Here is a 14,831-nt window from a genome sequence, read left to right as displayed (position 1 = left end):
TTTTACTCCACCTCCCTCTAATCTTGGTGTAACCAAGGGTGGACTCCATTTTTTTCAATGTTTTACTTAATCTCTACCTAATAAGTATATTTAAACCTGACCAATGATCTATTTTCATCATACTTAGTACTTAAGTATATTATCTGTTTTTAATCCTGTATTTTAAGTCCAAAGTTTAAATCCCATATTTCTCATTTCTTATATGTTTGATCAAATTTTTGGTCATCTTATTTAAATTCAAATTCTAAACCATTTTAAACATTGCCATTTCGTACTTTTTTTTAGCTGGTCTTATTTTAACCAACTATAGCATCCTCAATAATTGAATAAATCGGTATTATCGCAGGCTCCAGAGTCCAAACTTGAGATTCTATAATGGGCACATGGACATGCATTAAAGGGTATGGCATTAGATGGGAGGATAAATGATTGAATTTTGAAGAACTCTTTTTTCCGGACTAATACATGGGTTAAATCAATCCCAGGTTTTTGTTTAAATGATCTTATGCAGGGTATCTCCAGGAGGGTCTAGTTTGTAATTACTTGCTCAAAATAGTTTTAATTCTGCTTTACTTCCCCCTTCCGCCGCTTCCCTACTGGTTTTGTTGTAGCTTGTGCATCTGTGACTTCAACTAATATTGTTGATTCTTGGAAATGTTCTATCTCAAAAGATGGTAGGTTCTCTACTTGAACTGCCACCAAATTTCTTGATACTTCCTCGAGATCGTCTTTTCATTCTAGGTTCTCAGGTTGGTGGCACTTCCTCTAGAAGTTGCCCATTCATCCTAAATTTAAACAATACTTTTTGGCATATTTTACATGCAGGAATCCCTGTTAAAGCGTCTCTTTCGAATTGGATCAAGATCGATTCTTGTTATGTTTTATGTGGATCTTGTTTTGAATCCATATGGCATCTCTTCTTTTCATGTGACTGGTCTAAGCATATTTGGGTTTCTGGCCCCTTGGGATCGAGAACGGAATATCTCTCTCATTAGTCTTTACTACAGCTTTGTGCTTCTCTTCTGTCTGATAAACTTCGGGACAAGCATCTCCCTCAACGGTTTTTTTATTTATTTTTGTTTTTATTATTACTTGTCACTTTATCTGGCAACTTAGGAACAAGGTGGTCCATAACTTTGTCAAACTGGATCCTATGGGGGTCCTTTCAAACATTCGTAAATGGTTGACAAACTTAAATATTCCCCCCACCCCTACTTTTCCCCCTAACTGTATATATTTCTGGTAACAGTGCTAATTCTCTAGTTATGTGTGTGAACTCCTTTCCCGTATTACACTACCCTGTTCGGATTTGCGTACAACTCAATCTTCCCTGAAGAGATCGGGGTGGATGTGTTCCATTTTGTTAGAAGAACAACTTTTACTGATAGCTGCAGGTTTTTTGGGTACTAATGATTTTTTGGAGATAGAAATTTCTGGATTCTCTAAAGGTCTTCATTATGCATGCCAACTAAACTACAACATCAAGAAAATATGGTCTTGCAACATGGAGATTCTTGCTATGCTTCAAGACTTAACTACTGTGGTGCAACCCTGGCGTCTAATTCCCCTCTTGTCACAAGCGGCTGATGGAACCAAAGGTATTCCAATCATCTTTTCTCAGAACATATACATCACTAGCATTGCAATTTTTTTGACATCCTATGTAGCTATTAAGAAAAAACATGTTGTTCTTTATCATAATATTTTACATACTCTTTTATCTTTCTAGTAATATATTTCTTTTCGTTTCTTATAAAAAAAAATTTTGAAGTTGAAATTTTATAGGTAACTAAGATAGATCATTTAAGATATATATACGAGAAAAAGAGCGCTAACTTGTCCAGTATCCCTTGCGCCTAGACTCAAGTGGGCGTCAAATGACCGCCCCGCACCAATGAAAAGGTGAAAATCCCGCCCCCATGATGCCTCCATGTATGCTTTCATTGACTATTCCGCCCATGATGCATGTGCAAGCCCTAGAGGCCCAAGTAGCGTCTTCTTTTCCTATATATATATAACATGGGAAGGGGAACACTAGCTAACCAATCATTGGGCAGGGTGTGTGCCTACGCCCAGACATAGCCCAGCGTGAAAAGATCGGTGCTCCCTCCTGAAAAAGTGGAAAGGTCTAGGGGTGCATCGATCTTTTTGCACTGGGCTGTGTTTGGGCACAGGTACACGTCGAGGCACAACACTGGTTGTCCGATTAGTGTTCTTTCTCCCATATAATATATACTGCAAAGGAGAGTGCTATTGTGAAATGATTCTCTAGAACATTGTTGTATTCCGAACCTTTTACCTAAAAATGTTATTTTATTCAATGCCTAGAAAGAGAATTGTTTCAAGATCTTGGCGACCAAATCTAAAATAAATATTTTTAATAACAAAAGCCAGGTAATCTTCCTACATTGGGTGTGTGTTATGTGTTGTGTATATCTGCCATTCCACGGTCCTAAAAGTCTGTTAACCTTTTGGGATTGGTGTGTGGTTTATGTGATTACACTTTCATCGAAAAAAAGTCAGGTAATCTAATCTGGTTCCCCACATGTTATATGGTGTTTCATACTAGAACATGTTCACAAAGCATATAGTTTAGATAGTTAAACACTAATGAAATTTTTTTTTTTTTTTTTTTTTTAAGAAGAGAACTATATATTATTTCGGCATGACAAACGCAAGGTATTTGAGTTACAAAAATCAGATAATCAAGGAGTGGATATGGGCCGGGATATAGGCCAGCCAGGTAGTTAGACATGCCATGGACACCTTCCTCCTTACCAGGAGTCAACATGCAACACTATTAATTTTTCACAAAAGAAAAAAAAAACAACGTTATTAATCCCCCTAGAAATATAATAAAAGAGCACGACAAGAAAGAGGTAGATAATTGTTTGATGTCTTCCACGACTGTGATAATCTATTAATGAAACGTATAGTGAACCATTCAAACCTATCTTTTGTAAAATATATATGAGCTTCCATCATTCATAGTTGTTTATTGAACCACACTACATCCTACACTTAAGTACTTGGTATAACTTGTCAAAATAAATAATAAAAAAAAGTACTTGGTACTTGTTGCCACCGAAAAGCTTCCTGGTGACATATGCGACTTGCAAGGTGGGAAAAGACAACAAAGAGACCCGAAACGGACTCCGAGGGTTGACTCTCTGTTGCCAAAGTCAGTCCGGCGCACAGATGAATAATCAGAAAAGGGGTACGGAGAGAGCAGTAAGTAAAATTCAGAATCTTGTACCGGGGTACCCTCTTCCCTTTTATACATGGCACAGTTATCGAGGTGGTTGGGAGTCTTCCCTCCACTGCCTGACACGTGGTGGAGTGGAGTTGGTTATTCCCCCTTAATGAGGGGGGATGTTCCCTAGTGGGGAATGGAATCTTCTCTTATGCACTGCTGGTTTTAACTACTCTTTGAGTCGTGCCCTAAATCGGTTGTTTGCCCCCCAAAGGGAAGTTTCCTGACATATGTCGCATTGTCCTTCAAGTGGGTTACTTGATAAGATCTTGCCATGTGTCGGCCTCTTGTTTGTTGGCTATTTTTGAGCGTATCAGTACTAACAATCTGTCACGTATCTGAAGGGCTTAGTTTGTTAAAAAATGAAAAAAAACCTTCACCATTATTTGTTATCCTGTATCCGTGCGATAAGGCTTTCTGAGTCTAAGGTGTACCCTACACGTACACACATTTTTATTTCTAAAAAATAAGAATGTGAGTAGGGGTACCTTACACCTTACGTTCAGAAAACCCTTTTCTTATATTTATTTTGGGAAAATGGTTCCTGCCTAGGGTGTAGCCTTCGCTAACATATTTTGGTTCCTTCCAAGGTGTAGCCTTCGCCAACATATTTTGGTTTCTTCCTAGGTGTAGCCTCCACTAGCACACCTCTCTCTCTCTGTTATTGATTGAATCTATAGGAGATCCTTGTTGGCTTTCGCTTACTTGCATCCCGCATTTACAAAGAAGGAAACACTTTCCATTTATTTCTTGGAAAAAGTTTCCCTATTCAGCATACTAAGTAAAGGACCTAGCTCCTGTCCAGCCGTGGCGGGACTTGGAAGCTCCAACCCCGCTAAACGGTAGCAAATGCAGGGGTGTGGTTGTCATTTCACATGTGGGTCCGGACCCACATGTGAAATGACCACCACACCCCTGCATTTGCTATCGTTTAGCGGGGCTGGACGCTCCAGCTCTTGCCACGGCTGGACAGAATCCTTTTCCACTAAGTAATGGTTTCTCTGTTCGAGACTTCTAATTCTGTCATGTGGGGACAGTTCGACTATTGGATATTTAGGAGATGATTTAAATACATCATATGTCATATTTCAAACCCAAATTTGATTTTTTTTTTTGCTAAAGGTCAGCAAAGATATATTATTAATAATTAAAGGTAAAAATACAAGTGTTTAACGTCCAGGCATACCCAGACGAATACAAGGACACAAAGAAAAGAGAGAACTACCCCACCTACAGCAAAGCCATCAATTGAGAAGCTCACCCTTCAAATGACGAACCGAGGAAAACCTCTAAGAAAATCAGTAACATGGCCGACCCAAGATATCATCCATTATGGCATTCTTCACAAAGGAGGAAAAAATCAACGCCTGGGGGAGAGATTTGCCTTGCTTCGCAGCAGCTTTTGTGAGGTAGTCTGTCACCAGATTTGCTTCCCTATAGCAATGGGTAATTTTCCAATGTATGCGCTCCATGAAGGGAAGAAGAGCATTCCAATCTTGTCTAACAAACTAGGGGATCGATCTAGACTGCATGGCTAAAACAATAGCCACAGAATCACTTTCTATCCAAAGTTTTGAAACACCAAGGGCCTCAGCCCTCAAAAGACCCTGGATTATAGCCTCAAATTTTACCACATAGTTCGTCTTGACACCCTGGAATAAGCTGAAAGCTGACATAGGGGAACCGAAGCTGTTTCGAATAGTACCACCTACGCCCGCTCTACCTGGGTTGCATAGGGAACATCCATCCACATTTAATTTAACCCAGTCCGAGAAAGGTTTACACCACCAAACCTCTTTGATTAAATGGGATGGCCTGGGAATAATAGGGATTTTAAAATAGGTGGCACTAGAGCAATTTGCAATATCTTGCATCGGGGAACTAAAAGAGGGGGCCAAATCCTTTATACTTCTCAGAACGGCAGGGTAAGTTAGAGAACCCGGTTTTGATTTATCCTCAAACCTTCTACCATTTTTTTCCGCCCAAATAAAAAAAAAGAATCAACACCACACTAGCCATCCAGACTTTCTTCAAACTCATCAATTTCAACTTCCTCTTCCACCACAAAACCAACTCTTCATAAGAAAAGGGAGAAGGCCATTGAAGACCAAAGTTCACTAGGAAAGAATTCCAAATATGACGGGCATAAACGCAATCCAGAAATAGATGGGATCTTGATTCCAAGGCATTGTGACATAGATCACATCTTGATGGGAGAAGCACTCCCAACGAAGATAACAACTCATCCACTGGAATTCTGCCATATATCAACCTCCAAGCAAAATAAGAATGTCTACGAAGAAGGAAATTACCCCAAATAATATATAGCCAAGGCACCTTAGGATTTCGCTTGTGGATGTCCTCCCATGCTGACTTTGCTATAAATTGTCTTGTGGTAGTCAGTTTCCAGAAACAAGAATCATCCAAGATCAAAGAAGGAATAGTAATTGATCTTGCTTTCCAAATGATATCATTTAGAATACTTGAGTCTACAGATGGGAACACCCATTTTGAGTTCACAATGAAGTCTGCAACCTTTGCTGATTTATTTTTAAATAAATCCAAACTCAGATCTGACGCTTCAGCAATGGATTCATTACCCAACCAGCGATCCTTCAAAAAATTTATAGAAGATCCATTCCCAATCACCTATCTTTTATTCTTGTGCACAAGATCCCATATCTTCCTAACGCCAGGCCAAATAGAAGAGGAATTGTAATTACTTTTCAGGGAGCCATCCAAGTTAATAAATCTTGCTCTGAAAAACCGACTCATAGAGGAGTCCTCATGTTTGCTAGACCACGCCAATTTGCACAATAGAGCCGTATTAACATCCTGAGGTCTTTGAAATCCCAACCCTCCTTCTGCCTTGGGATGACATAACACTTCCCACTTAACAGTAGTTGCTTTCCTGATCTCTACATCCCCAGATCAGATAAAGTTAAGCATCCACTTTTCCATCAAGGACACTAGGGATGATGGCCACCAGTAAACAGAGAAATTATGACTAGGAACGCTCGAAACCACAGATTTAACAAGCTCCACACGACCTGCAAGAGATAGAAGCTTTCCTTTCCACCTAGACAACCGCTTTCTGAACTTATCCATAAGGGGCATCATCACTTCTCTAGTCACTTTACCTTTGAAGATCTGTACCCCCAAATAACGAGTAGGGAAGCTACAAATTGGGATATACAGAAGGTCCGATATACGATGCTTCCTAGCAATACTGACCTTTCCACAAAATAACTTACTCTTCTCCGCACTAATTTTTTGACTAGAAAATGGCTGATATTTCTCAAGAAACTCCTTTAGGGTCTGAACATACATGATAGAGCCATTCAAAAAAATAAACAAGTCATCAGCAAATAAGAGATGTCCAGGGGTAGGGGCACCCCGAGGACCTCTCAAAGTTTTGAGTTTGTTAACCTCGATCAACTTCTTAAGTCCTCTACAAAGGACTTCTTCAACAATGATAAAAAGTATGGGAGCAAGCAGATCTCCTTGTCGCAGCTCCCTCTCCACACCAAAGAAACCCACCGGACCACCATTAACAAGAACAGAAATACAGGTTGAAACAAGAAGCTGATACAGCCAATTAGTCCAACGATCACTGAAGCCAAACTTCCTAAGCACTTTGAATAAGAAATTCCAAGATAGGGAATCATAGGCTTTTTGAATGTCTAGTTTTAGACCAATACCACCACCTCTAACCGATTGATGGATAAGGTTACCCAACTCGGAGGCTATGCTTATATTTGAAAATATAACCTTTCCCTTTTGAAAAGCTCTCTGCTCCATTGAGATCAGCCTTGGTAACAGATGGCTCAACCTACTGGCTATGATTTTAGTTAAAATCTTGCAAAAGAAATTGCCCATACAGATAGGGCGAAATTTTTCTAGAGTCATTGCACCTTCAACCTTTGGAATGAGAGTGATGAAATAATTATTGGTTCTTTTTGGGATGATCCCTGAGACATAAAAAAAACTTTGCACCGCCCTACATACCTCAACAGCAATAAATTCCTAGCAATGACAGGAAAAAAGCACCCGAAAAACTATATATCCAGGTCGAGGTCCCACACTGCCTGCTTTATCTCTTCATTACTAGGAACGCTCTCCAATCCAGCAACATCAACATCAGATAAGGTTGGTGGAATATAGTCAAGGAGATCAAGATGTTCTTCCAAGGGAACTTCTTTATGAAAGTGAGAAAAATACGACTCAATATAGCTTGCAATGGCAGTAGAATCTTCAAGCAAGGTCCCATCTTCTTTTTTTCAAACATTTGATATGATTCTTTGATCTACGCAGCATAACTGAAGCATGGAAATACTTTTGAGTTCCTATCACCTCCTTTCAATCATTTTATTCTTGATTTTTTCAACCATAGCTTCTCTTGATTTTGCATTGACCAATGATATAGGTAGTCTTAGCATCTGCTTCCATACAAAAAAGCATGCACCTTATTAACACCCATAGTATCCATAGTTTCTTGGATATCCTTAAGAGAAATAGTGGTCTCCTTCAGAGCTGCATCAAAGTTGGGGAAGAAGGATCGTGCCCAACCCCTTAACAGAGGCTTGAGTCACTTTAATTTCTGAGAAAGAACAAAAATAGGAGAGACAGTCCAAGAATCTTTCACAACATTATAGAAATCAGTATGCTCCATCTAAAATTTATGAAAACAAAATGGGCAATTAAGGGGTCTAACATTAGCATCAAACCCAAATTCAATTATTTTCTTATAATTGGTATGCATTCTCATGTATGTCCATTGCATATCTAATGGTACTCCGGTCATCATTGAATCACTTCTAATCTTTTAATGCATGCTTTGTTTAGTCACATGGAGAGCTCTATTTGGGTTGAAACTTGACATGTAAATAGGGGAGGCCTTGGGACATATAGGCTCACAAAAGTTCAGCCAAATCTAAACTGCCATATGGTAGAATTTAATGTGGACCACTAGACTAGAAACACTTTTTCTCTTGTATTTTAATTTACGGATACAAAAGCAATTCTGCTTAAATCCATCAAAAAAACAAAAATGAAAGTGCCTAGATGATATTGGGCGGGTTAGGCTAGCAACCAGAAACAACCAAGGTTTGGCTCAACCAAAAATTGTGCCAATCTCATCTGAGATCACAACTTAGCACACCTCAAATAATAGTAAATGACAGATCCGGATCAAATGGTCGAAATACATATGATCATACTAAATTTTGGCCCACATTATTTTTTGATGGGCCCCACTCATGATGGGTCCGATCTATCGTGATTCATGACCTAGTATCATGGTTTGAGGAATTGGTCTTAGATCATTACCAGCACCCACTGATCCTGACACCTGACTGATCCTAGGACGGTATCTCGGATCGGTCAGGTATCGAATCCGGATTGACGGAGCAGCCGATACACCGATCCCCATCCCAATCGCACGACTTAGTTCTTCCTCTTCTTCTTCTTTATAACCAAAGAAACTTCTCTGGTCTTACAAGCTTGTGATTAGGATAAAACTCTCATTGCTTCTCTGATTTTGACAAAATTTGGAGCCAAGCACCATTTTTGCCTCCTCTTGACATCCAACCGTGCAAATTTTTGGTTTAGTGGCTGGTTTTCGTGAATCTCAACTTTGGTGATTTCCCCAAATATCAAAGTTGGGGTATTTTCCTTCTTTTTAACTCGATTTTGATGGTGTTTATTCCTCAATCACTACTTTATGTTGATATGTTGGTTGTAGAACAATTTTTATGTAATTTTTTAATTTTTTTTTTTGTGTAAAAGGACATTAGAAATGTGACTTTTGCAATTTTTTCAAACATTTAAATTCTAAAATGTTACAAAAATGAAATAAAGGAAAAGTCTCTTTGAACATGAGGCATATCTTTTTTTTTTTTTTTGTTGGTAAAAATGAACATTTTTTTTTTGGTAAATGTAAAAATGAACATGAGGCATATCAACATATACTTAAATGAGATTTTTTATTATTTTTCTCTCTCCTCCAGAAATGAATAGATATATCATATGAGTAGGCATTTCTTATGCCTTGTGTTTAGAGAACCTTTTTCCTATGAAATAAATATTGAAAATTTTGTCATGATTATTATAACATGAATGTTTTAGATCTCAATGAGATACACCCATGGAAAGAAAACTCGAACAAAATCACCGAGATATCTCGGTTTCACTGGTTTTCAAGACGAGATGGAGGGGTATTTTAAAAACTACATGATTTCGACTTGGTATCAACAGTTTCAACCATGTTTCGGTCGAAACATGATTGAACCACCTTGAAGAAACCCCTCCAATACGGTAGTTTTGACAAAAAACCCTCCAACTAAGGTTTTCCCATGAATAAAAAAAGTACTAGATTTCGACCTAGTTTTCGATTGGTTTCGGCCAGGTCGAAACCTGAGTTCTTGACCCTTGTTACAGTTATCTAGAAACAGATAATGCGACAAAAAAGGATAGAGGAGACATCTCCCAAGAAGCAAAAATAAAAAAAAATTATGAGCTGCATAAGAAGCGAGCCGATCAACAACAACATTACCCTAACAATAGATATGAACAAAGTCAATATTTACAAACAAAGAATTGAGAGATCAACAACAACATTACCCTAACGATAGATATGAACAAAGTCAATATTTACAAACAAAGAATTGAGACATTTACAATCGTTGATAATAGCAGAAATCCCCTAGGGAGCTTCGCAAGATTTTCTAGAAAGACGGTCTATAACCAATTGAGAGTCACCCTCCAGTATGATGGATGGTTGTTGATGTTGAACAAACCACAACAATTTTTGACTTATTTTTCATGTTTATAAATATTTATTGTATTAAAATTTAAATTTTACAGATGGTTTGTAGAGACCCGAAGGAAATGTCGGATCCTGGGTGGCTCAATCGGATCAAAACAACCTAATAAAGGGTAATCGGAAGGTCAAGTGCGTCTTCTGTCACCAGATAATCTCGAGATTAAAGCAACACCTTGCTCACTAAAAATGGAAATTTTACATAGAAATTGTTTAGGGATCGTAAATTTTATGCAATATTTAACACATAAAAATATATTTTATTTCCATTTTTAAGTTTTTATATTGAATGGATTCTTCTAGAATTTCACAATTTTTTTAATATTTATTTACAAACTTATTGTAATATTTGTTGTATTTTTTTAGTATTTCACACAAATTGATTATTTTTAATTTTTTTTACAAATCTTCAATTTTATTATTTGTGAGAATTTTTTTTACAATTTGTTTACATTTTTTTTATTTAATTTTTTCGATTGATTCCAAAAGTTATGCTGACTCAGCTTATTGACCGATATCGGGCAAATATGACTGATCCGTATCCGATCCCATTTTGGTTTCTGGGATGACCGACCCTGTCTTGGATCTAATATTGTGCATTTAATCCATGTGTAATATGCCGCTTGTGATCTTAAATACGAGAAATATATTCATTCCCCCCTATTAGCCATAGTTGGAAAACTGGGTTTAACTAGGGCGAGTCGCCCGAGTCGAGTCAAAATTTTAAAAACCTGGTCAAGAGTCGTGTAAATTAGACCAGGTTAAAAAATGACGAGATTGGGTCATAAATGGTCCGAGTCAAATAAGACTCGGTATTTTTATCCGAGTCATGCCAAAATCAGCGAGTTTAGTCATTTTAAAAAAATCATAACACCAATTCACTTAGAAACGGAGTTAACCAAATAGTAAATCCATAATCTAAAACAATAAGAAAACCTCAACTCCTCGACTCCCTTCTCTTGTTCAATGGTATAAACTCAAAATGCATTGATATGTGATTACTTGATTATTATTTTTTTTGGTTTTTCTCATATTTTTCTTTATTTTTATGATTTTTTACTAATTTATACATATTTATTGCATTATAATTAAAAAACGTGACTCGTCTTGACCGGGTTTGACAAGGTCGAGTCATCAGGCTTTTTTAGAAGACGAGTCGAGTCAGAAAACCTGATTTTCCAACAATGCTATTAACACCCTAAACCAATTTATCGGTCATATTTAATAGGACCCAAGACTTAATTAAATGGATCAAAACCCAAAGGGAAAAGCTGAGCCAAGTACGTAAGCCCAGGTCCTAGATACGATTGCGATTTATAACGTTGAGAAGATCAGCTAGGTTTGGATCAACCAAGAAAGTATACCTTAACAATTTTTAAGGGGAAAAAAGCCTTGAAAGACAATGTGGTCCTTGTGCCCAAAACATAGAGGAGGCATGAAATGACCGTCTTACCCTGCCCCATGAAAGGCGGAAATCTCACTCCTATTGATGCTTCAATGTATGGAGTATGCTATCATTAACCCACCCCCACAGGCACAAGGGGCCACAATGCCTTTTAGGGAACTCTCTCTACACACACAAAAAAAAAATAGTTACGGTTCAGTGGTTCACCTACCCAGTCTGAAACGAATTTAGCTCGTCTTCAAGGAGCCTAGTACGCCCAGAATGCTGCCAGCCGTTGGGATCTATCACACACATTCCTAAATGTGCATTGAGATGCGTGCAGCACACTCAGCCGCTGGATGCCTCCTGGGCACGCCCTGGGCGTAGGGCTCCCTGGAGACGCTCGTGATCCTCCTGAAACTGGGTCCTACGTAAAAACACGGAGTACTGTCTGGGGGCGTTACCATGCACTGTCAGGGGGCGTTACCATCTAAGAAACGTTTTATGTGCGTTTTCCCCCCTCGCTCGCTTCTCATGTGACGGAGACAGAAAGTCACAAGAACCATACGAAATTTAAATACTATAAAGAGCAAGCACCCACACCCAAACACTCACATTTCACTCTCGAACAGAGAAACATTTTTTTTTTGGTAAAGTCGAACAGAGAAACATAAACGTAGAGGTTTTTTAGATTCCAAGAAGAAGAGCTCAACAATCAACAATGGCTACTCTCGTTGTGCCCGAAAACAACCCTTCTCCTGTTGAAGATGCAGAGATTCTCAGGAAGGCTTGCAAAGGTTTTCTACCCTTTTAATATATTTTCTGGGTTCTATTCATGATCATTATCTTCCCACCCCAACCCCTCTCATTCATTTAATCCGTATCTGTGGGTTGACATTGTAAATCTATTAAATCTGTGTGAATGATTCAGGTCTTCCATTTTCCAGTTTATAGCTGTAATTTCATCTTAGTAGTTTACATTACAAATTTTTTTGTCGGAGCAAGAAATGGTTTATTAAAGATTTCAATGATGGGGTTTTGAGTACTTTGTTTTAAGAACTAGAAATAATATGTTGTTTAAACTTCCATATATTAAGAGATTCTTGGTGGATTATTTGTTAGGATGGGGGACGGATGAGAAAGCCATTATTTCAGTACTCGGGCACAGAAATGCATTTCAGCGGAAGCAAATCAGGCAAACTTATGAGGAGCTTTATCAAGAGGATCTCATCAAGCAGCTTGAGTCTGAGCTTTCTGGGGATTTTGAGGTTTGCTTTTCGATGCTTCTATCCTATAATCTGATATGAATGAGGAATCATCATTTTCTCTTTCCTTCAGTGAAATACATCTCTTTTCAATGAAATGATTTAAATTTTTTGTCAACATTAGAAAGCAATATATCGTTGGATATTGGATCCTGCTGATAGAGATGCAGTTTTAGCTAATGTGGCATTGAAGAATGCAAAACCTAATTACCGGGTGATCGTCGAAATTTCATGTGTTCACTCTCCTAATGAACTTTTGGAGGTGAAAAGGGCATACCATTCCCGATACAAGCATTCCCTGGAAGAAGATGTTGCTTCCCATACCAAAGGAGACTTACGCAAGGCAATACTCCTAGACCTATTTGATGATATCCCCTACAGGATTCTAGTTTTCTATGTAATGTCACTTATGTTGTTCTGCCTTATTGTTTTGTATTACAGCTTTTGTTTGCTCTTGTGGGCACTTATAAGTATGATGGCAATGAGATAGATTCACGCTTAGCAGCCTCAGAGGCCAAAATTCTTCATGAAATGATCCGAGGGAAATCATTCGGTCATGAAGATGTGATTAGAATCATGGGCACAAGGAGTAGGGCACAGCTCATTGCAACTTTCAATTGCTTCAAGGACCAGCAGAGCACTTCCATCACCAAGGTATCATTATCTGATTACAAAAAATTAATATTTATTGCATATTTGATCTGATTAAATTGCATATTATTATCATCATTTGTAGAGCATTGTGGGGGATCCGGATGATGCATTCTTAGAGGCATTGCGTGTAGCTACCCGATGTATCTATGCTCCTCAAAAGTACTTTGGAAAGGTGAGGCTTTATTTTCATACCATGAACAACATTATCTTAACTTTTACATATTTGTACCAAGTATTCAAATTGTTTCAACTTCTCATTGACTTGTGGGATATGTAATTCAGGTTTTACAGAATGCCATTAATAAGGTGGGGACTGATGAAGATGCTCTCACTCGTGTGATTGTCACACGTGCTGAGAAGGACTTGAAGGACATCAAGGAGATGTATCACAAGAGAAGCACTGTAACTCTTGATCATGCAGTAGCCAAGGAAACTTCAGGGGACTACCAGGCTTTCCTCCTTACTTTACTTGGAAGTGAAGGGCACTAGCTCTGTTCTTCTTGATGGGTAAAGAGACTATTATCCATCTGAACTCAGCAGATATTAGGTCTTTGTTTAATGTATGGAATGCAAACTCTAGTTTACTGCTTATTAAGGGACAGACTGCTTCTGCTTTCTAAGCCTTAACTGGTTATGTGCATTGAACTTGAATTGTGTCAATCATCCTCTGGTTTCCAGTATTCCCTCCCAACTCCAAAAAAAAGTGTGCTTATTTTGTAATGTCTATTGTTGGGTGCTTTCAGTTTTTTTTTTATCAATGTATGTGTTATTAGTCTGATAGTTTACATAAATTGGCTGCTTTAGTTTTTATCATGGGCTTGTCATTCTATTTTGAGATTATGAATAATTAATAAAGATGCACTTTAACTTATAGCAGCAAACATAATGGGGACTCTGTTTCTGTGTTATGGAGAAAACACAAATAGTGAAGAATTAATTCAGGCATATGGTTAGCTTATAATTTCTTTTCTGGTCTTTATGCTTTATAACTACTAAATACTAGTGTGGAACTTCACTATTTTCTTTTTCTCCTTAACACAGAAACACAGCCCCTGATTTGTATGATTTAAAACTACTAAACATTAGTGTGAATTAAATTGAGGTACCTAACACTCCATTGTGCGGCATTCATTAGACGGGGCACAGATGGTAAGAGTGTGACCAACACCTTTCATCTTTCGCAGGGAGGCCTGTATATTGAAATTGATGGACAATCGTTCAGCCCAAGTTTCTGACAATTTTATCTATCACATTTTCTTAGATTGTATTATATTTCAACAATAATCATTAAGAACAGAAGTTTATTGTGTGGTCTGAAATGTGATTTTGATCAATCATTAACCAGCTCTGGTATGAGCCTAGTTACGATGCATTGAAGTAAGGGTTTTAAACACTTTGCTTTTCCAAGTCTCTTAAAGACAATCTGAGCATAGCTGATAAAAGTGAATCATATAT

The 14,831-nt window shown here is 38.0% G+C and overlaps 1 protein-coding gene across 1 annotated transcript; it reads left to right on the top strand.

Moving 5' to 3' along the window:
* The first annotated feature begins 12,060 nt into the window (after positions 1–12,060).
* On the top strand, positions 12,061–14,036 carry LOC122641499 (annexin-like protein RJ4). Its single transcript, XM_043834756.1, has 7 exons — positions 12,061–12,081; positions 12,142–12,254; positions 12,580–12,725; positions 12,847–13,065; positions 13,164–13,376; positions 13,459–13,548; positions 13,659–14,036. The coding sequence occupies exons 2-7, from the start codon at positions 12,179–12,181 to the stop codon at positions 13,863–13,865; spliced, it is 951 nt and encodes a 316-aa protein (XP_043690691.1). The 5' UTR covers positions 12,061–12,081; positions 12,142–12,178; the 3' UTR covers positions 13,866–14,036.
* Positions 14,037–14,831: the final 795 nt, after the last annotated feature.

The sequence above is a fragment of the Telopea speciosissima genome, chromosome 10 (genome assembly GCF_018873765.1).
Source record: "Telopea speciosissima isolate NSW1024214 ecotype Mountain lineage chromosome 10, Tspe_v1, whole genome shotgun sequence".
NCBI lineage: Eukaryota > Viridiplantae > Streptophyta > Magnoliopsida > Proteales > Proteaceae > Telopea > Telopea speciosissima.
Note: the sequence above shows the minus strand (reverse complement) of the source record. Positions and strands in the feature narration are given on the sequence as shown.